The sequence below is a fragment of the Carlito syrichta genome, unplaced genomic scaffold (genome assembly GCF_000164805.1).
Source record: "Carlito syrichta isolate Samal-C Ts95f unplaced genomic scaffold, Tarsius_syrichta-2.0.1 Scaffold302384, whole genome shotgun sequence".
Classification (NCBI taxonomy): Eukaryota; Metazoa; Chordata; class Mammalia; order Primates; family Tarsiidae; genus Carlito; species Carlito syrichta.
The window spans coordinates 141,402-164,757 of record NW_007246480.1 but is presented as its reverse complement, the minus strand read 5'-3'; the positions used below and the strand labels follow the sequence as shown (position 1 = coordinate 164,757).

The window sequence follows — 23,356 nt, the reverse complement described above, 5'->3', positions numbered from 1 at the left end:
CAGTTCTAAGTGAGCTCAGGCTTGTCCTCTTTGTTGAGGAAATCCCACTGCCAGTATAAGCCATGCATCTTTCTGCCTTCTGTTCCGTGTCCTTCTTCAGCACTGGAAAGTCTGCTTTCTACAAAGTACAACCCAGAAGTGCAGGGGCAGCAAGTGATCCTGGAGGCAACGCTCAACGAACGGGGGATAGAAATTGGTTAATAAATCATCCCAGTTCTAGGAGGTGGACAATTCTGGGAGGCATTCTGAGAGTTTCTCAGGGGGTCTTGGAGCACTCAAGCCCAGATGGCACCCTTGATAACGTAGCTGTCTAGTCCGCTCTCCCTGTTCTCTCCTTTCTGCTTTCTGGGATCACCTCACAAATGACCTATGGGCTGTACTTCCTGGTGACCTAAACTGAGCACCATTAGTCAAATAGATGTATGTCTTTCCATGTAAGTATTTTAGGGATCTTCTAGACTGTGTGTGAATAATCACTTATACAGAATTATTTGCAAGGTGAGGTGAGAACATTTTAACCCCATGCAATTTAATTTTTTTGTTTAGGTAATAAGGAGCTTATGCCAATGGTGGTTGCTCATTCTGAACCCCATTTAAAAATCTTCAACTTAATTTCCATCTTACATAATACAGTCATATGCCACATAATGATAACCTGCCTATTTGACAGTGGTCCCATAAGATTATAATGCTGTATTTTTATAGTCCCTTTTATATGTTTAGATACACAAGCACCATTGTGTCACACCGCCTACAACACTCAGTACTCACATGCTGTCCTGGCTTGCAGCCCAGAAGCAACGGGCTACCCCATATAGCCTAGGTGTGCAGCAGACTATCTAGGTTTGTGTAAGCAGTCGATGATGTTCACAGGATGAGCTTGCCTAACAGTTCATTTCTTAGAACACGTCTCTGTTGTTAAACAACACATGACCACTACAGATAAGATTATCTGACTTAAAAAATATATAAATTAGGCTGGGAGGTCGAGGTAGGAGGATCGCTTGAGTTCAGGAGTTCAAGACCAGCCTGGGTAACATAGTGAGGCCTCGTCTCCACAAAAAATAATAATAAAAAAAATTAGCCAGGCATGGTGGTACACATCTTTAGTCCCAGCTACTTGAGGCAGAAGGATCACTTGAGCCCAGGAGGTCAAGGCTGCAGTGGGCTAGGATTATACTCCAACTCAAATAATAATAATAATAATAATAATAATAATAGCAAAGTGGAGAAAAGCTGTATATGCTGATACTACCAATAAGTTCCACATCCACAAAATGACATATAACTCTCAAGTTACCACGGAAAATTTCAACCCAGTATTACTTTCCACCAGAAATTTCTTAACAACTCTTGATATGAATGCTAAAATGTTCACAAAAATCGAAGTTAGCCAAATTCATTTTTTTTTTGCATTGAGTCTGTTATTGATCATTAATCAAACGGACTGCATTTTAAAATGTTCACTGCATCCCTAAAATATTCCATCTCTTTTTAAAAAACTTTTTTGAACCAGGCATGGTGGCTCATGCCTGTAATCCCAGCACTCTGAGAGGTGGAGGCTTGGGCAACTTGGCAAGACCTTGTCTCTACAATAAATCAAAAAATTAGCTGGGCGTGGTGGCGCACCTGTAATTCCAGCTACTTGGAAAGCTGAGGCAGAAGGATCATCTGAGCCCAGCAGGTCGAGGCTGCAGTGGCCATGAACGTGCCACTGCACTCAAACCTGGTCGACAGAGTGAAACTTGGACTTAAAAAAAAAAAAAAAAAAAAATATATATATATATATATATATATATATATATATATATATATTTTGAGATAGTGCCTCACTCTGTCACCTAGGCTGGAGTGTAGTGGCACAATCCCGGCTCACCACAGCCTCAGTCTCCTGGGCTCAAGTCATCCTCCCACCTCAGCCTCCCTAGTAGCTGGGACTATAGCGCCCACCACCATGCCTGGCTAATTTTAAAAACGTTTTGTAGAGACGAGTCTTGCTAGGCCACCCAGGCTGGTCTCGAACTCCTGGGCTCAAGTGACTCTCCTGACTTTGCCTCCCCATGTGCTAGGGTTACAGATGTGAGCCACTATACCTGGTTGTTCACCTTAGCATTTGCAGCATTAACGGCATTTTGTTTAGGTTATTCTATTTTTATTTCAGGGCCCTTTATTTTAGTAATAAGACATACTGGTAGGTTATAAATGCTTTATTTTTGTTAACACAGAGGAAGCTTGGTGTGGATATGTGGCCATTTGATGTTTTCAGGACTAAGAGTTACAGGCAGGCGCGCTTTCTTCTAGAATGTAAATAAATGTACCCCTACACACGCATATGCATTTCTTATCAAAATCGAGCTTAGTCACTGAAAGATGATTCGCTATCTGAACTTTCTTCTGCAGTTTTTTCACTTTCACCATCAGGCACTGGAGCATCTGGCCTCCTAAAAGAGAAGAAGAAAAAAATTTTAAAGGTTTTTTCCAACTGAAAAAAAGCACTTACAAATTGTAAATTAGGTTCATCTTAGAATAATGCCGCTACGAAATCTGCCAAGTCTGCGTCCTTAACCGAGGGAGTCTCCTGCCCTACACCGCAGCGCGCTTCTCTCTGGCTTCCTCGGCACCATGGGGATTAAACGCTATTCCTGCAGAGGCCACGGCACTCTTTTCTCTTGCCAGTCCTTACACAATGTGCTGCTTCAGCACTTCTTGCTTCTCATTGCCATGGAGACCCAACTATAGACAGAGATGCGATCTGGAGAGGCTGGCATGACCAGTACTGAATCCCTGAAGCCTCCAAGTGTGCATGAGGCACAAAAAAGGGAAGCTAGAAATGGAAAGAAAAAGAAAGCGTTCATGTTCAGGAAAGCTGAGGGGAGAAGTTCAGAAACTGAAGTGAACTCAAAAATGGCTACTAAAACACATAGGCAATATGGAATTTCTTGCGGAAGGCAAATGCCTGGTCAAAGGTTCTTCGTGTTTGCTGAAGGTTTTTGCTAACATGCTTTATCTTTAGAAAATGCCTATAAAAAGTATGACTTGGCAAAATGATTATTTCAAATATCCTGCAGGCATAATAAGGAGACATGAGAAAGGTTAGGTTCCAAATGTGCATGGATATGTAATAATAAACCAAAAAGATATTGTAATGGTGCTATTAAAGCAGACAACTAGTCAGGCCCCAATAGTGCTGCTACCAGTAAATCGTTTAATCGATATAATGACACTATCACTCAGCCTCTGTTCACTCTTACCAAGACAGTAAATTAAGCTAGGAAAGTATTATTTTTGGGAAAACTAAGAGGAAAGAAAAAGTAGTATAGCTGCTATGCCTTCATAATTAAAAACTACCAGACTTATTTCTCCCTTAGGTTCCTTGATTATTTATTGAAGATTTAGGACACTCAACATTCAAGACTTTTTTTAAACCACAAATACAAATTATTATTACCAACAAGAAAATGTATAGTCTAATAGTTAGTTTTAAGTATTAAAAATTATGGTTTATATTTTAAAATACATTTGGCATGCTATAAAACAGAACGAAATGCTGGCATTACTCCACAGCTGTCCAATAAAAACCCATTTGCTCTGTTGAACTAGTTTAGATTATGCCTATAAGGAAGCCACACATAGCCAGTGCAGTAAAACTTTAAAGCTGGGAACAGCATTTCCAGGATTTGGCTGACGCTCCACCTGTCTAGAACACGAACAGAAAACCACCATTTTCCTCGCTCATTATTAGAACCAATGACTCCAGAAACGAACATTGGGCACACTTTTCCCTGTACACTTCTCTCTGCTACAGAGTCGATTTCTGACTGTTTTCACTTTGTTAAAATGGAAAACATTACCACGGGGAATTCTTTCAATATCACATCAAAATTATATGAGTATCTATGACAACTAAACAAATAAAACCACATACAAAACTTCCTATCATAAATGTTACTTAAGAAGAGGGTAAAGCAACTTAGGTCTAGAAGGGAGTTTAGGAAACTATGAAATTAATTTATGTGTGTAACCATCTATTGATACATATTAGGCTATACTGCATAGTAGTTAAGAACACAGACTAAAGGGCCAGACTTCCTGAGTTCAAATCCAGCCTTGTTTCTTGCTTGTTGGGCAACTCTGGGGAAGCGATTTAACTACTTTCTACCCAACTAACTGACTGGATAGTTTGATGATTACGTTAATTAGGAAATGTAAACTATGTTGAATGATATCTGGCATATAGTAAATATTAAATACCTGCACCTACCATTTGCTAGAAATGGTGTTGGGAACTAGAGATACAGAGAAAAAAAACCAAGCGGCTTCTGCCCTGAAATGGCTAAGATTGTAGTGGGAGAGACAGAATTGCAAACAAATTCTTGTCATAGAGTGTGACACAGTCATGTGCCACATCATGACGTTTTAGTCAATGACGGACCACATAGATGACAATGGTCCCAAGAGATTATAACAGAGCTGAGAAATTTCTATCGCTTAGTATTTACTATATTATACTCTTCATCATTATTTTAGAGTGTACTCCTTCTACTTCTTTTTTTTTTTTTTTTTAAAGTTAACTGTAAACCAGTCCTACGCAGCTCCTTCAGGGGTATTACAGAAGAAGGCGTTGTCATCATAGGAGGTGACAGCTCCATGCATGTTGTTGCCCTGAAGACCGTCCAGTGGGGCAAGATGTGGAGGCAGAAGACAGTGATATGGATGATCCTGACCCGTGGAGTCCTAGGCTCACATGTGTGTTTATGTCTTAGTTTTTAGCAAAAAATTTTAAGAAGTGAAAAAAAAAATACAAAATCTAAAAACAGAAAAAGTTCATAGAAGACATAAAGGAATAAATTATTTTTGCACAGCTATACAATGTATTTGTGCTTTGAGCTATGTGCTATCACAGAGGAGTCAAAGCCAGGCATGGTGACTCATGCTTATAACCCTGGTGCTTTTGGAGGCCAAGGTGGGAGGATTGCTTAAGGTCAGAAGTTGGAGAACAGCCTGGGCAACATAGTGAGACCCTATGTATACGAAAACATATTTTTAAAAAATCAGCTGGGTGTGATGACAAAGGCCTGTAGTTCCAGCTCCTGGGGAGGCAGAAGTGGGAGGATTGCTTGAGCCCAGGAATTTGGGGTTACAGTGAGCTATGACTGCATCACGGCACTCCAGCCTGGGCACAGAGTGAGACCTTGTCTCTAAAACAAAACAAAACAAAACAGGGTCAAAAAGGCAAAAAAAAGGTTATAAAGTTACAGTGAGCTATGATTTATTACTGAAGAGAGAAAGATATTTTAAAATAAATTTCGTACAGCCTAAACGTTTATAAAATTTACAGCGGTATACCATGATGTCTCAGGTCTTCACATTCACTTGCTATTCACTGACCCAGAGCAATCTTCAGTCCCGCAAACTCTATTCATGGTAAGTGCCCTAAATAGGTGTACCACTTTTAAATCTTTTATATAACTTTTTTTTTTTTTTTTTGAGTTAGAGTCTCTGTTGCCCAGGCTGGAGTGCAGTGGCATGCTCACAACCACCGCAGCCTCGACCTGCTGGGCTCAGACAATCCTTCCATATCAGCCTTCCAAGTAGCTGGAACTACAGGCACACACCACCATGCCCGCCTAATTTTTTGATTGATTGTAGAGACAAGTTCTCACCAAGTTGCCCAGGCTGGTCTTGAACCACTGGACTCAGGCAATTCTCTCGTCTCGGCCTTCCAGAGTGCTGGGATTACAGGCTTGAGCCACTGCACCCGGCCTTTATACAGCATTTTTACTACACCTTTTCTATGTTTAGATATGCTTAAATACATAAATACTTACCACTGTGCTACAACTGCCTACAGTGTTAGGTACAACAGCACGCTGCACAAGTTTATAGCTTAGGTGTATAAAGGCAGGCTACACCACCTCGGCTTGTGTAAATACAACAACAAAATCACCTAATGACATATTTCTCATAACATAACGCTGTCATTAAGTAATGCATGACTGTGTATATACAAATACAGTTGAACTATCTCTATGTGAAAAGAAAATGTAATCAACTCTGCTACAGTTGGTCAGAGAAGACTCCAAATAGTTGGAGACACTTGGGAAACGTTTTGCGATATGAGTTTGCCAGATACAGGAAACATGAAAATAAGAATAAGAATGAGAACATTCTGGGTAAAGAATAAAACAGGAAAGGTGTATGTAGCACTTGCAAAGGTTGTTTGGTGGCTGGAGAGTAAGGTGTACTGGGTGGAGCAACAAATTAGACCATATGGCAGGAGCAAGAGGTGAAGGGTGGGGAAAGGTTATGGAATGTAAGTTTTCACTGAAATAGCACAACCAAACTCGGGATTCTCAAGTACTTGTTTATTTTTAAAATGAAAATAAAACCCACCATTTTAAAGTGTATAAATTAGTAGTTTTTAGTATATTCCTAAGGCTGCACAACTATTACCACTACATACTTCCAGAACATTTTCATCATCCCAAAAAGAAACCTGTACCCATTAGCAAACACTCTACACTCCCTTTACCCCTACTCTGGCAACCAGTATCTACTACTTCCTGTGTGTGGATTCACCTATTCTGGACATCTCAGGTAAGTGGGATCATCTGGCCTTTGGGTCTAGCTTCCTTCACCTAGCACAATGTTTTCTTTCTTTTCTTTTTTGAGTCGGAGTCGCACTCTTGTCGCCCAGGGCTCACAGCCACTGCAGCCTCGACCTGCTAGGCTTAGGCTATCTTTCCGCTTTAGCCTTCCAAGTAGCTGGAACTACAGACACAGACCACCACACCGTCTTGTTTTTTGTGTGATTTATTGTAGAGCAGAGGTCTCACCAAGTTGCCCAGGCTGGTCTTGAACCCCTGGGCTCAGGCAATCCTCTCGCCTCGGCCTCCCAAAGTGCTGGGATTACAGGCCCCACAATGTTTTCAAGCTTCATCCATGCTATAGCATTTATCAATACTTCCTTCCCTTTTATAGTGAATATTATTCCATTGTATAGCGATTCCACATTTATCAGTTGAAGGACATCTATATTGTTTCTATTTTCTTTCTTGGCTATTATGAACAATGCTGCTAGAACCATTACACAAGATTTGGTGTGAACATGTTTCCAGTTCTCTTGGGAATATACCTAGGAATGGAACTGCTGCATCATGTGGTAACCCCGCTGAACTTTCTGAGGAACTGACAAACTTTCCCACAGTGGCTGTACCATTTTACATTTGTACCAGCATGAAGGTTATACTTTCTCCATATCCTCGCCAACACCTGTTACTGTCTGTTCTTATTCCTTTTTTTCAACTTTTCTTATCGTGATAAAATACAGACAACATAAAATTTAATATCGTACCCATTTTAGGTGTCCAGTTACACTCACACTGTTGTTCAACCATCGCTACCGTCCACCTCCAGAGCTCTCTTCATTTGCAAAACAGAACTCTGCACCCACTGAACAAGATTCCCTTCTGCCTCCAGCTGCTGGCAACCACTATTCTTCCTGTCTGTGTGAATTTGATTACTCTGGGTACTTCATGCAAGCAAAATCATAAAATATTTGTTCTTTTGTAACTTTAGCCGGCTTTATGACCGGCTAGAAGTCCACCCACATCACAGCATGTGTCAGAATCTTCTTCTTTCTATGGCTGAAGAATAGTCCACCAGCACAGAGATACCACATTTGTTCATCCGTTCATCCGCTGAATGAACGGCAGCACTTGCATTGCTCCCACCTTCTGGCAATTGTGCAAAATGTTGCTATGAACATGGGGATCCAAATATCTCTTTGAGACCCTGTTTCCAATCCTTTTGAGCACATACCCAGAAGTGGAACTGCTAGATAATTTTATTTCTAATTTTCTGAGGAACCACCCAACTGTTTTCTATAGCAGGCACACCATTTTACTTTCCTACCCACAGTGTACAAGGGCTCCAACTTCTTCATATCCACACTAATACTTGTTATTGTCTATCTGCATTCATTTTAAAATAAATTTTTGAGTTGTAATAACTGGGAGAACAAAGGAAAAAGTACACACCAGTACTCTTTGGAAATAAAAAAGGGAAACACAAGGAACCACAAGAATCAAATGAGGCAGTGTGTAGGAAAGCATTTTATAAGCTATAAAGCCTTACAAATGTTACTAGTAATAATAAAACTTGCAGGGAACAATGGCTCATGCCTGTAATCCCAGTACTTTGGGAGGCTGAGGCACGATGATTGCTTGAACCCACGAACTCAAGACCAGCCTAGAGATCTTATCTCTAAAAAAAAAAAAAATTATCCTGGTATGGTGGCGCATGGCTGTAGTAACAGTTCCCCAGAAGGCTGAGGTGAGAGAATTGTCTGACCCCAGAAGGTTGAGGCCTCGGTGTGCCATGATTGTGCCACTGCACTCCAGCCTGGGAGATTGAGACCCCAACTCCAAACAAACAAACCTCACAACAATACCATCATTTCCAGTATGGATATTTATATTTTTATGGGGAACAGAAAATATATGTGAATCTTTCATTTCAAGTTGTTTTTTTCATACAGGTTTTCCGACATGTTTGAAAAGGTTGCTACTTTTAAACTACCAGCCTAAAGTTTAGCTTCTCCAAATTCAAAGGAAACATACTTCCCTACTAAAATTAGGAAATAAGGACTTTATAACAGTCTCTCACTATTTTAAATATATAAGTAAATTACTAAAACAGAGTATATCAGCAAGATACATAAAAATATATAGTCATAAGTATAATCATGGCGCATCATGAAAAATCATGTATGTATGTGATACATATATGTATATATATGTGATACTAGCTTGGTCGCAACATTTTAATAAGTATATTTATATTTGTGACACCAAGATTATCAGTACAATTCTTAATAGAAGCAAATTTTTGAAAAGTTTAAGTTCAGACTTTGTAATAAGTTGAAATTATCTTAAAAAATAGATGTTTTCTATGTTGACCTCAAGTAAAATTGAGCCAAGATATAGAAAGGAAAAGAGCAGAAGGAAGGACTAAGTATATATAAATCAGTACTCTTTAGCATACTAATGCTCTGCACATGCTAATTTTGATACCCATCCTTCTCCTATTTATGTGAATCAAGGAAGGCTGTCAACTACAACCCCTGCTGCCCACACCTTTACCCTAAAGTCACATGGTCCGGTCTAGTCAATCATAGGAATCTCTTCCCTTGGAGAGAGAGAGATGAATTTGAGGGAGAATACATAACTCAAGCAACTCCGACTGGAAAGTTTCCCTAGAAATGAGCTCTGGGTTATGGAGAAGGGGACTTTCTTTCTGTTCAACTGGCAAAACTAGCAGTTTGAAAGCCTTGCTGGGGGCTACACTCCCTGGCTTCAGAGAGGAAGCTCATCAGCAGTACAAGTGACATGGCTTATTAAACCAAGGAAGCAGAGGTGGATGAGGTGGAGGACAGAGAATGCCAGCCATCCCTGATGACACTGAGGCCCCAGATTGTGTATTACATCTAGAGTTCTCAGCTACATGTGTCAGCAACTTCCTTTTTTGCTTAGGATAGTTCAAGTTGGTTTCTGGGATCCTGAACATAAAAAGTCCTAAAATACAAATATTGTTGGTTTAACTTGTTTTCATTAAAGGAAGATTTATATTTGTGTTTAAAAACATTTTTCACTTTCGTTACATTAAAAACCACTGAATTCAAAGCAGATTATGGCTGGGTATGCTGGCTCACACCTGTAATCCCAGCACTCTGGGAGGTGGAGGGAGACCAACCTCCTGGGCTTGAGCCCGGGAGTTCAAGACCAACCTGGACAACATAGAGAAACCTTGTCTCTACAAAATAAGACAACACAATTAGCCAAGTGTGGTGGTGCATGCCTGTAGTTCCCGCTACTTGGGAGGCTGATGCAGGAGGACTGCTTGAGCCCAGGCACTGCGGAGGCTGAAGCAAGTTGTTTTTGTGCCACTGTTCTCCAGCCTGGGAAACAGAGGGAGACCCTGACTCAGAAAACAAAAATAAAGCAGATTAAGTAACAAAAACATTGTCAGCAAAAGTACTGCTGAGTAGGAGGTGATGGGGAGAGAGCGCAGTAGTTATCTTTCAAATCCCCTTTATACATCAACTACAGCACACATAGACTTATGCCACATGACACCATTGTCATTTTATTGCGGTCTCTCAGAGCTCTATGCAATGGCAATAGACGGTCTTAGGAAAAGCGCAAAACACTGAGCTGCACTGACCACATCAAAGCCTTGGGGCAGTTAAAAGTATAACTTTCAACTTCAATATTATAGTGGTTGGTGAGACTTCTTTCACTTACAGAAACTAATAGACACTTTGGCCTTTTCTCTTTTGAATTCTTATCAGGACAGGTATACTTTGTTTTTTGTCTCGGTAAATAGACTCCTGCAACCAGGAAAACAACTTAAAGCCTAGTATCACAAAGAAAAAGAAAGGCAGCTGTTCTTCACAGGATGGACTACTAATCTCGAAATACTTTAATTCCGTCACTTGCTCCCTTGCCACAAGCCCCTGTCACCTGCTTGCCAGCCACTGAAAGACTGCAACTGCTTTTTAACATCACCTCTGCTATTTTCATTATCTCAGTCTGGTGATGAGGGTGTCCAAGAGTAGAGCTTGCAAGTTTTTGACATTGTTTTTACTTGTCCTATACTCTCCAGCCAGTGTCTGCCAGTCAGTGAATGAGAACTGGTAACTAAATCAAATGGAGAACCCAGCTCAGCAAAGACTAACAAAAGGGAACCAGTAAAAAATCCTATTTTCTGGAACTGTCCAGTTGTGCAATTGAGGCCTAATCTATCTTCAACCAGTCTAAACTGAACCTTTAATCCATTATGTTGTTGTGTAACAGGAAGAAAAGGTTACTGGCAGATAAGCAATTGCCTCAGAGGTCAAGAAAGTCTGCTGGACATGCCCTGTAAAAGAAAGTTTTCCTTCCATTATCCTTTTGTTCAACACTAACAAATCCCCTCTTGTCTGAGTGATAAGTAGGATGAGGTGGTTACTTTTATTTCTGGCAACTATAAGAGTGGTCATTCCACCGGCTGGGAGGATGGCATGAATGTCTTTTGAGTAGATGTCTCCAAATGCCAACTGAGCTGGTTCTGTTCAAGGCCTGCACAGTAAGTTAAACTCAACCATATGCTTTATTTAGTCAAATCAATATGCTGCATACTGTACTCCCTCCCTAAGGTTAAGAGTGTGACTAGCTGAGTTTTAATTTCAGAAGTCTGTTCTTTACAGTGATGTTGAAAAGTTTAAGTTGAGAAAACATAGTATAATTTAAAAAGATAATGACGCTGTGTATGCTAGATATGTCTTGTTGAGAACATAATGATATACAGGCAACTACAGAACTGTAAACAAGCTGTGATCCAAAAGCCTGTTAAATCCGTTGTTTAGAACTTGCTGCGTATTTCTCCACTAAAGCATTCATAAATCACAGCTAATGTCTGCTGAACATTTACTGCCTGTCCAGAGCCGTGCTAAGTGCTTATATCAGTATCATTCTAAGTCTGAGCAACTCTATGAGGGGGTCGACTCTTCTGTTTCCCACTTTACTGATGAGGAAACCGATGCACAGAGAAGTTAGGTAATCGATCCAGGGTCACACAGCCAGAAGGTCACAGAGTAGAACATGAACCCAAGCAGGCAGAACATCTCTAAAACCTGCCTTAGCCTGAGGCTTGTCATGAAGTTCATTTCTTATTGATGGGCATGTACAGAGGTTGGTCCATCTAGAGTTGTAAAAGCAGTAATTTTATTACATAATAATAGTAATCCTAGTTCTGGGACATACTGGGGGGGAGGGGAACCCCCCAAAATCCTGAGATGTATTCACAAAAAGTTGTGTTTTAATCTTACATGTTGAGATTTCAGTCACTATTAAAGTACTCTCTGCTTGATGCAATACGTGTATTGAAATGTTCTTTCTATCGCTCAAAACAGTTTTGATGCCTTTCAGTGCTTCTGCCGTTTTTTGTTGTTGCTGTTTGCTTGCCTTTTTTCACCTTTTCTACGTCAGCAAAACATTTCCCTTTAAGGACTTTTTTCATCCAGGGAAACAGAAAAGTCATGGGGTAGATGGGGGATCAGGTGAATAGGGAGGGTGGGTTGGAACACGGGGGTCATGCCGTCTTTGGTCAAAGTACACCCAGCATAGTGTGGGCAGGTGCACTTATAAATCACTCATCATGAAAACAGGCAAATGTGTTGAAAGAATCACAAAAAAAAAAAAAAGACCATTGAAGCTGAACACAGCCTCTGATAACAGTGAACAATGCTAGCTGGTCCACTGACGCCAGTGGGTTCCTAGAACATTTACCTAGCAGGGGAAGCCTGTACTACAAAAGGCCTGCTCTCCAAAAAATAATTCCAGTCTTTATTGTGTCCCCCCCCCGTAAATGTAATAGTACAAAACAGGACTATTTTTCTCTTTTTCCTGGCAAGAGAATCTAGGCATTGATTGAAATACTTTATAAGGCACAATTTACCTGTTCTATATTTCTGAATGCAAAACTAAAGTAGATTAACTTTTGAAAAAAGAGCAATGAAAATTTTCCATTTTCTTTCCCCTTAAACTCTTTTGAGTATGATGGTGAGAAAGGTATCCTTCAACACACCTTTTTATCTCAGTGGTATTAATATTTATTTTGAGAAGTAAAGCAAGAGTAATTCTTGGTTATATAAAACAAAGAGCTACTGTTATTTTCAAAAACCTGAATTTTTAAAAATAATTAAACAACCACTTAGAAGAATCAAACATAATATTTATTTAGTAATTATCAGACATTGTCTTCAGTTTTCTAGACTTTCTAAAATTCTACGGTAGTCATTTTTCTAGGAAAATAGCCAGGCTCTCTTCCCCGTTATCTTGCAAATTTTTTTTAGTTTAAAACTGTGTATCCTTAAGCTTCCAAATTTTTATCCACACAAGCCAAACAAATATCAATATATTTTATGATCAGTATTACTCGTATATCAATCTCAGTTTTTCCCTTTGCTCAGTACAGACAGATCTAGGCTATTTCTTCTAACACTTATATGAGTTTGTCTTACTACCTAAAGCTAATAAAAAAGAAAGTGTGTGTTTATACTTTAAAAGAAAAAAGAAAACAGAACAATCTCTACTGAAAGTTCTTGGCTGAGGCTTATGCACCAAAGATTCTAAATAAGAGTGCACTCTTCCCTTGAATGGCACACTGACTTCTCTTTCACCATCGCATGCTTTTCTCTCAAAGTGAAGCTCCTTAACTTTCATTTAAACACGATGCCCAAAGTGCCAGAATTTCTGTTACAAAGTAGTTGATTCCACTTATCCTATCTACCTAAATGTAGCTGGAACTGGTTTGCTAGCAGCAACGACAGGCTGCAGTGAGTCACCTCACTCCAAGCAATGCCCCTGGTGACCAGTGGCATGTGCTTATGAGGCAATGGGTCAGGATTCAGGCTCCAGGCTGTGGTTGAGGAGCAGCTTTTCTGTAAGACAGTGTTAACTGCTCCTGGAATTCGACCCTAAAACTTGGCACCACCTCACAGCGGAATGTTTCTCAACATTTGTAGACAGTGACATACCCTCAAGCTGGCTAAGCGAGATACAAGAAGTGTTGGGGGTGCCTGGGGTCTTCCCTCTGCTAATCCCTGTTGGACTTTTTCAGATGGCAATCCTTAACGGAGAAGGAAATCTGCCAGGCCAATAAGATGGGAGAAGGTAATTCCATAAAGAGAAAGGAAAAGAAACCAAAAGGGATTAGGAAAATGATGCATTCAGGGACCTCCAAGTAGTCTGCTATGGCTGCACGAGACAGACATATGTGGAAGAACCGCAAGAGATGAAACTAGTGAGAGAATCTGGGTCCTGATGATAAAATGTTGATATGCAATGCTGAGATGTTAGACCACATGTCGAAGACCCAGTGGAGAGTCACAGGGAGATGTGAAGCAAAAATGAAGCAAGAACAGATGCACTCAGGCCTTAGTGGATGGCTTGAAAGAAAACAGGAGAACCAAGCAAGAGCTACTGTAATGATTCAGGTGAGAAATGCTGAGGGCCTGAACTAAGCAGCAGTGGGTATGGATGCCCGTGGTAAGATGTGAGAGACATTAAAAATGAGAAAATCACAGTGATAGATATAGTGGGGGTAGGGAAAGGGCAGAACAAAGGGTGGACAGCTGGTTGAAGTGAAGGGTTGCTAGTGTGGACAGCTGGCTGAAGTTGCTAGTGTGGACAGTTGCTAGTGTGGACAGCTGGCTGAAGTGAAGGGTTATAAAGTAGGTCTAGGCTGGGCAGGGGAGGAAATGAAGTCAGTAGAGGGGAGAAGGGCTGGGTGTCCAGCATATGGTGGGACCCATAGGGTGCAGGTTTTATCTTAGAGAAATACCATCATTTTAAAGGTCACTTTAGCTCTCTGGTTATTACAGAAGGTGTAACTGTGTATTTCCAGAAGCAAGAAAGAGGTCATGGTTAATGTTAAATATATTTATAACTTACATATTCCAATGAGTGCCAAAATAGATTAAACCCATATGTCCAATTCACATTAAAATATATGTCACAATCCATCTGCTATTGAAGGGCGTGTCAGAAACAATTTCCAGGACACATGCCAAATATCCTGGAGAGGCTGTAGTTCAAATTACTAAGCCATGCCATTGTATTTGAACTGTTTGCTACTTGGATATATACCAGATGTAGATACAAATTGAAAACGCATTCGTGCAGACATTAAAATTTTATATTTTAGAAGATAAAATATGAGTAAAATACTGTTTTATGGTGTTTAACCTTCAAAATGTATACCTTTTCTTGAAGGGCTAATAGCCAAGAAAAATCCCCAAGTATATTGCTAACACAGTATGAATACTTGGATGACATAGCGAAATACATTGGGGTGAACTAAAGCCCCAAACTGGAAAGACTCTTTACAAGTATCTAGATACTTGCAAAACAGAATACTTCTGAAGAATCCATTAAAATATATTTTATCCAGGATGAACCATGTAGCCAGTTTTACTTGGATGGAATGAATTATTGTCAAACTTCTAAGTCATAATTTTTTAGCATTTCTCAAAAAATATTTTATAAAATTCACACAAACGGGTATCTAATTTCTTAATAACCTTTTAATGTGGACCTAGGGTAACTTTACCCTATTTATTTCTCAATCTGGCTTAACCTACATCATGGTAGAATAAATTTCCTACACTCCAGGTCTTAAATGAAAACCCGATAGATAATAACCCCCTAACTCCCCTCCTCCCCTCAAAACAAAAAAGGTAGCATGAAAAGAAGAAAAAACTGCCATCAAATTCTAGTTCCTTTGGATATTTAGAGTTGTCACTGATCTGCTGAAGCTGCTCCTAAAATGTGCAAAGGCTGGTTTTAGAAACATAGGATATTTTTCTTTCTGGAAACATAGCAGAAACTCTATTTATAAAGGTGATTTCAACCATGAAACACTGTTGAGGAAAAAAATATAAAGAATTTGAAATATTTTCAGTGTAACTGACAAATTCAATATCTTGTCAGTAGTATCGTCATATTAGAAGAATTACTTACTCAAGGAGATCCGGGTCTAGTCCTTCCGATATCATTTTGTTCCTTATTGCCATCACTGGAACTCCCTAAGCCAAGGACACAAGATAATTCAATCATTAAAAATTCTTCCTTTATATGCATACACATACCACCTAAAACAAGACCTTTATATGCATACACATACCACCTAAAACAAGACCTTGTTACTTAAATAGTTATTTTACTTTTATATTAGTATGTGCACAGCACTTGAATAACCTAATAAGGTACACATTTTATACTGACAACAGAATCAGTGCTATCCAATACCACATAAGCCCAAATTAAATAATTTGAGCTCATTCATTACTAATTATTTTGTACAGAAGGTAGAGATCATAATCTCACTCTTCTTTTATCTCCAAAAAACAGAGAAAACTGTGATAACGCAAATGATTAAAACACCAGCTGGAGTGATACATTGAATACCTAATATGAATAAGTATCTTTTCAAATACAGATCTCAGAGCTTTCTACTCTTAAGTATAGCTACATTAATTTCTTTTAATAAGCAAATGGTACAAGCAAATGGTCCAACCCATTTGCATACTTTAGGCACTAGGTCAAACAGAATGCAAGAACCCTCCTAAGACTATATTACTCATTTTCTCAACACCAGAACAAATAACTAGGATAATTCCAGGAGTATGTAAATTGCACAAACATTAAGAATATGTTGGCCAAGCGTGGTGGCTCACGCTTGTGATCCCAGCACTTTAGGAGGCCAAAGTGGGAGGATAGCTTGAGGTCAGGAGTTCAAGACCTGCCTGGGCAACACCGCGAGACCTCGTCTCAATAAAAAATATTAAAAAATTAGCCGGGTGTGGTGGCACATGACTGTAGTACCAATTACTTGGGTGGCTGAGGTGAAAGGATCACCTGAGCCTAGGAGATTGAGGTTGCAGTGAGCTGTAATCGTACCACTTTACTACAGCCTGGGTGAAAGAATGAGATTCCAACTAAAAAAAAAAAAGGAATGAATGAATTTCAGAGCTCAGGTTAAGAATATCAGAACAGTAAGAAAAGAATATGACAGAATATAAATTTCTTGCAAAGGGAACTGATTTGATGTGTAAATAAACATACAGAAAGTACACTTGGTAAAGCTCTAAGGGGAGAGGACGCAATGGAATCTCTGCCAACTCCCCTTCTCCACAGAATCCCAGGGATAAGGAAACACTCATCCGATATGTTCAATTTGAGGGTCTTGAATATATCACCTTAAAAAGAGGTGGGTCACTGAATGGGACCCTCTCTCACTCCATGTGGCATAAAAGGCAAGCTGAGTCAGGTACACCCAGGAAAAAGCCCAATCACCTCTCTAATGCTGGTACACTCTTTCCTTGCCACTAGCCAGTGTGACACTTTTAGTTTTATTTTTAATTGACAAGTAATAATTGTATAAATATTATGGTATAATATGATGATTCCATACATGTATACATTGTGGAATGATCAAATCAGGCTAATTAGCATATCATGACCTTAATTATTTATTATTTCTTTGTGGTGAGAACTTTCAAAATCCTTTCCCTTAGCAATCTTGAAATACACATCTTGAAGATGAGACAGGCATTTGTTTAAAATGAAATGCAAAAAGACTTAGACATATATACAAATCTTTAAATAATCTTATATATAAGCTTGTCTCAAACAAATTTTTTAAGAATATATGCTTGTCCAGATATTCCCTTTCCCCCACAATGGTGATTTTAGCTCACATTTCCCAATAAAATCTGAGTTTAAGTACAGGCATGCATATGTACAAACATGAGAGTTACATTTAAAAAAAATTTTTTCCTCTTTTAATTTTAATTTACAACTGTGGGGTACAATTCAGGGCTAGGTATACAAATATTCACCTTGCAGTCACCCTTATTGTTGAGGTGTGCCCCTCCTTCCCCAGACAGATATCGTCTACTGTCAATGCCCCCCCCTCCCCGCAGCTTCCTGCCACTTTCAATCCTTGAGAGCTAAATTTATTACAAATTTAGTATGAAAAGTCTTTAAAGTTAAGGACCGCTTATTTCTCATAGTATCTTGTATCTCACAGATCTTGCACCACATTAAGTCAGATAATTATTAACTACAATCTTCATTTATAAATCAGAAAATTTTATTTCAAAAAATGAAATTCTCACTTACGTCTTAAAAGAACTGTCCAGAAAAGACAGTTATAGAAAGAGTCATAATCACTTGTCTAGGGAGGAGAAAATACTGATGTCCCCTCTTACAAACTGCTGGGTTAAATGAGGTTGGGAAAGCAAAGTCCTTCAAGTTTACAGGTTATTCAGAAGATACTCTCTTGCGGCCCATTTATGTATCTATCATCACAACCGTGCGTTTTTATTATAAATTAGTAAAATAGTAAATAAGATATTCTAAATTAGTAAAATTAGTAACCTATTCAGACTCGACAAAACTGGATACTTAAGTACATTCCAAATATTAGATGGATGAATATGAGTAGCACCATCACACAATTCTCTTCAAAATCATACCCATAAGAGCAATATTGTTCCACGAGTCAATCTTTAAGGTATTCTGAAGAGTGAATTATTATAGGTTTGGAAGACGAAGAGGGTGGGACATAGAAGTTTGGGCTTTTTGGTAGCTAATAAAAAGTTTAAGACAAATACAAGATAAAAAAAATCCACTTGCTTAGGGGCATACAATGTGCACTCTTACATTTGGAATAAAGCAAGAGATTAAAACTAGTATCACTTAAAATATATATTACCTAAAACTAAGACTTGAATAAAATATATTTAAAAATAAAATTTAATAATAAAATTAATTTTTATAGTAGAGGAGAAAGCTGGACTTGATAATTAAATGCCATAGAAGAGGAGAAACTGAGTTTGGAACATTTCACACAGACAGACAGAAGTGCTAGGAGAAAAGGGAAAAGAGCAGAGCTACTGTCCTACCTCTTCAAAAACGGCCAACTTATATTAACTATGGTTTGATGGTATAAGGTCTTTCTGCAAACTCGACTACATGACTTATTTATTATACTTTAGTATAATCCACAGGACATCACTGCAAAGGTTATACAAACAATTTACAAAGCCGGGTAAGCAGAGGTAGAAGAAACAAAGTTGAAAAAAAATTTTCCTAAAATATAGTGTGTTTAGGGTGAAAGTGACGGGAAGCAGTGGGTGGGATGGGAAGAACTGGGAACAGGGAAGTTGGAGGAATCAGATAAGCTCCTTATTTTAACATTAGTTTCATGGAATTGGTTATAGTAAAAAAATAATAAGAAACATAAACCCAGAAGCTCCCCAGTTGAACCTTAGCTTCTTGGATCTGCTTACAGTACAAGACATACCCCAAGAATGGTGTCTTTAGTCATTTCTCTACTGGACATAGGTAAAAGAAAATATAACTTCTAATATCTTACTCTGTTAGAGACTTGTTATCGCCACCTTAATACAAATCTCATAAAGCTTGATAAGAAAGAATAATTTGGCCTGTGTTACAAAGACTGCCTTCCAAAGGGATTTGCTGTTGTTTCCAGTGATGTTGCTTAGAACATTTGTTTTGCTATATACTTCCTTAGAGGTCAAGTAACAGAATCTGGTTTGTTAAACATCAGAAAGAAGTGTCCAATTTCTGATCGTCAAGAGACAAAGCTACTGGTGGTCTAAGGAGTACATGAGAGACCTCAAAACTGAAGTCTACTGAACTGTGGGATTTTTTTTGGCAAGTAAAAATGGCAGTTTGTCCAACATAAGTAATGAAGAAGACAGAAGGCAGCCATAAGTCTGATGTTCCAAAAAATCACGTCTGTATTTGCGTCACTGGAGAAAGTGTGTAAAGAAGCCACACTAATGAAATTATGATGGCAGCACTAACAGCTAGATGGACAAAACTTTTTATTTGCAGGAGTGGGAATGAGTAGGAATTAAAAAGATGCTTTTTAATTGTTATTAATAAAAGGCAGCCAGTCCTCTAATCAGGCTCCTTTTACTTAAAATTGAGGTCTTTTACTTAAAAATCACACCTCTGCCTTCTGATTTTCAACAGTGCTATCTTGAAAATATTTTACTACATTTTATGAAACATATTAGTAGGGTGTTATGTTTAGGATAAAATTTTCAGATGAAATATATTTAATAGCTGGGTGTATGACTCACACCTATAATCCCAGCACTTTGGGAGGCCAAAGTGAGAAGACTGCTTGAGGCCAGGAGTTTGAGAACAGCATGGGCAACACAGTGAGATCACACCTCTAAAAAATAAAAAAAATTAGCCAGGTGTGGTGGTGCATGCCTGTAGTCCCAGCTACTAAGGCGGCTGAATCAAAAGGACTGCCTGAGCCTACGAGATAGAAGTTACAGTAAACCATGATCATTCTACTGCAATCCAGTCTGTGCAACAAAGTGAGAATCCAACTCAAAGGAAAAAAAAAAGAAATGTCAAATACAATAGGTCACTGTTTACTGAACAAATCATAACATAAAAGAAAACACATGCTCAATGATCTTTTCTCTTAAAAACTTTCAGTAAAGGGATATAAAATTAATTTAAATAAATCTATTAATCACTATAAAATGAATATGGCTATATAAAAATCAGTAAGTTTTACTTCTAATGACCTGTATAGGTCTAGAAAATGGCTAGACTCTGATATTAATTCTGGTACTTTGGCCACCAATTATTAATTTGAACCTAAATGTGTGGGTCAAAAAGTATCACAAATCTTGACGAGTACTATACACAGTAGTTTCTATGAAAGTCAAAAGTAACTTATTCCTTTTTCAAGGATTAGTTATCTCAAGACATCAATTTGACAGCGATAAAGAATTTCTCACTAACTGCTGTGAGATATCTTTAAAGATGAAGGAACACATCACACTAAAAAATGAATAAAAATGAAACCAGCCATCACCAGGAACTCAGGAAGCTGGTAAGACAATTACTGTTATTTTATTCATAAAATAAATACATTTTAGTAGTTCGCTCAGTGCCTATTAGGGACGAGAACTAAGGTTAACCTGAAGGCCCATGAAGAAAAACCTTTTAAGGAAATTATTTCAAAAAGTGAGGCATCTATTGTCATGACACAGTTCAAACTATAGCTGCATCAACTTCCCATGTGACTGACCCATCTACTCTCCTCATTCCCCAATAATACTTGTAACATTGCATGCTAATAACCAAAAAAGTGTATAGTGTTTTCTTTGCATTTTGTAGCTACTTAAGTCTTTGCTGATTTAAGAATAATTTGGAGCTGTGGAAGACCCATTTTCTTCTCTTCACTGTAATGCAAAAGTTGTATCTAAAAGTAAAGATTTGCTTTGATAGACTAATTAATGCTAGAACTCCATTATGAATACATACCTCATTTCATTCAAATGATACTATATTTGTTCTTTGTTCATACATTAATTAGAAAACTCTAAATTATACATTTACTTTCTAGGAACACAAACTTTAAAAGAATTTTTTTATTGTAAATCGTTTTGGAATTTGCTACTTAAATTAAGAGATCAGGTAATCTCCTGAAAACTTTTTATAACTTATCACTACAAGTACCTATTCAAGAGGATTTAAATATCTTCAAAACCAGCAATAAAAGCTATAAATAACAGAATTCTTAGTAGTTAGTAACAAAGATGATACTGCTGATTAAAATCCCAGAATTAATTTTCCAATAGGAGAGTAATATGTTTGACCTGGTGTATCATAATTCTCTCACTCAATGCCCTTAGGGATCTATTCATTTAAAGATAGCCATGATTAGATATTCCATGTAGCTACAGAATCACAATGAAGTTAACCTACAAATGATGTTGTTGCATCTTACATTGCTGTGATTCTTTAAAGACAAATATCTTTTAGCATGGCACTGTCTGCTGAACCTACTCTCTAGAGCAAAGAGTATGCGTTATGAATGCTTTCACTTCTGAGATCCTTGTTAGAATATAGTGCTAAAAATCCCTCCCTCAAGTTCCTGGTCTCTAAAACCTCTAAGGCACTTATCTCTTTTCTGAAGTGAGCCTACTTCTTATCATAGCTCATTTGCTTCCCTGGTCCTTACTTTTTCTCTCATTAATTAAATATGATCTTAGACAAATTCATGGTTAAGGTAAGAATCACAATATCTCTAAAAATAGTGTATCTAAGTAACTACTTAATTTATATAACTATCATCTCCCCTTCACCAATTTGGAAAACTGTTATGGGATGTTCCTTCTTATTTCTGGCAGAGGTGAGTGGGAAAGGCAAGAGAAGAGCACTGAGAAAGCAAAGCTGGATAACTGGAAAACTATAGTGGTTCAGAACAAAAGATGATATCACATTTCAGCAAGCTAGTAGGTATCTCTAAGAGCTGCCTATGAACCTTGGTAGTATACTGCTGTTCCTCTTGTTACAACCTCTAAAGAGTTAAGGAGTTATTTAAATGAGTTAGAATGGAAGATATGAAGTTAAAAACTTAAATGCTTTTCTGCTGATGTTGTGGATTATCATCTTACACATCACCTAAAGGAAATTCCCGTGAAACTTAAAACGGCCAGCAAATGCTCTGAATCCGGCCCTGCGTTTGCTTGTCGGTGCTGCCTCTTTTCCGCTCCTTGGTAGGGCAAGGGGACAGTGGTGCTGTGTCGAGCTTCAGGCGGATGAAGCAACGTTATTGGCACTTTGCAAAGTACACTGAAATCAAGAGGCAAACATTTTGGCTTGGAAGGACTGTTTCAGATAAGCCATCCTACACATTCTCTAAATTATTTTCATTATAATACCAATGACACAAATGTGATATGGAGAACAAATTCCTGAAGAAACACTTTCATACTTAAGAAAAAGTGATCTGACAAATTCAGCACCCAAATTTACTCCCCATTCAGTTTTTAAGAAGATTATTTTGCATTCTCATTTCTCTTATGCTTCGCTTACTCCTTTTACATTTTTTATTTTTTTTTTTGAGTTGGAGTCTCACTGTGTTGCCCAGACTGGAGTGCAGTGGCCGCTCCCGGCTACCGCAGCCTCGACTTTGCTGGGCTCTGGTGACCCTACTGCCTCAGCCTTCCAAGTAGCTGGAACTACAGGCGCGCGCTACCACTCCCGGCTAATTTTTGGTTTATTGTAGAGATGAGGTCTTGCCAAGTTGCCCAGGCAGGTCTTGAACCCGTGGGCTCAGGCGATCCACTCACCTCGGCCTCCTAAAGGCGCGGGATTACAGGCTAAGCCACCGAGCCTGGCTCCTTTTACATTTTTTAACTAAAATTAATTTTAATTTTCTGATATATTATGCAAAAAACAATGTACTTAAGTGTACAGTAGCCAAATATCCTTCTACAACTCTAATGGAGCCTGGCATCTGTATAGTATACCAGTTTGCTGGTATGTGACTATTTTTCAAAGTGATTGAGAATTCCAAAACCTCCCGAGGTTTACAGTTCAAAATATATTTTCCAGAGACTGTACATACTATAAATTAAAAGTTATGGTAAACAACTTTCCTGGGAACAAACTATTCACAAATGAACACTTTCATGGCAATTGAATGCCACCTAAGGATAGCTATAATGAAAAATGTGTGATATTAGTATCAAAATATTTGGAACTGTAGGATTATGACAACAGTGGTATTCATGAAGGACAGGTGAGAATCAAGGGAAGCATATATAATATTACCAAATAGGTATTGACAACCATATCACCTAGTAGCACCTGCCTACTATATGGCAAATGCTTCTTGTCACCTTCTATCTTTATCACACATCAGGAAAAGCAAGATATTTAAAATCTGAACTTAGCAATATAAT

General features: G+C 38.4%; 1 protein-coding gene across 4 annotated transcripts in view; it reads right to left on the bottom strand.

Annotated features, from left to right (window-relative positions):
* Positions 1 to 2,192: 2,192 nt before the first annotated feature.
* WASHC3 (WASH complex subunit 3) overlaps positions 2,193 to 23,356 on the bottom strand; it is a 51,229-nt gene continuing 30,065 nt past the window's right edge. For all 4 annotated transcript variants that reach the window (XM_008056498.1, XM_008056499.1, XM_008056501.1 and 1 more), the window contains 2 exons: positions 15,564 to 15,628; positions 2,193 to 2,441 (listed from right to left, as the gene is read on the bottom strand). In XM_008056498.1, coding sequence (XP_008054689.1) covers positions 2,357 to 2,441; positions 15,564 to 15,628 — 150 coding nt within the window. In that variant the 3' untranslated portion in view covers positions 2,193 to 2,356. The remainder of the gene's footprint in view (positions 2,442 to 15,563; positions 15,629 to 23,356) is intronic.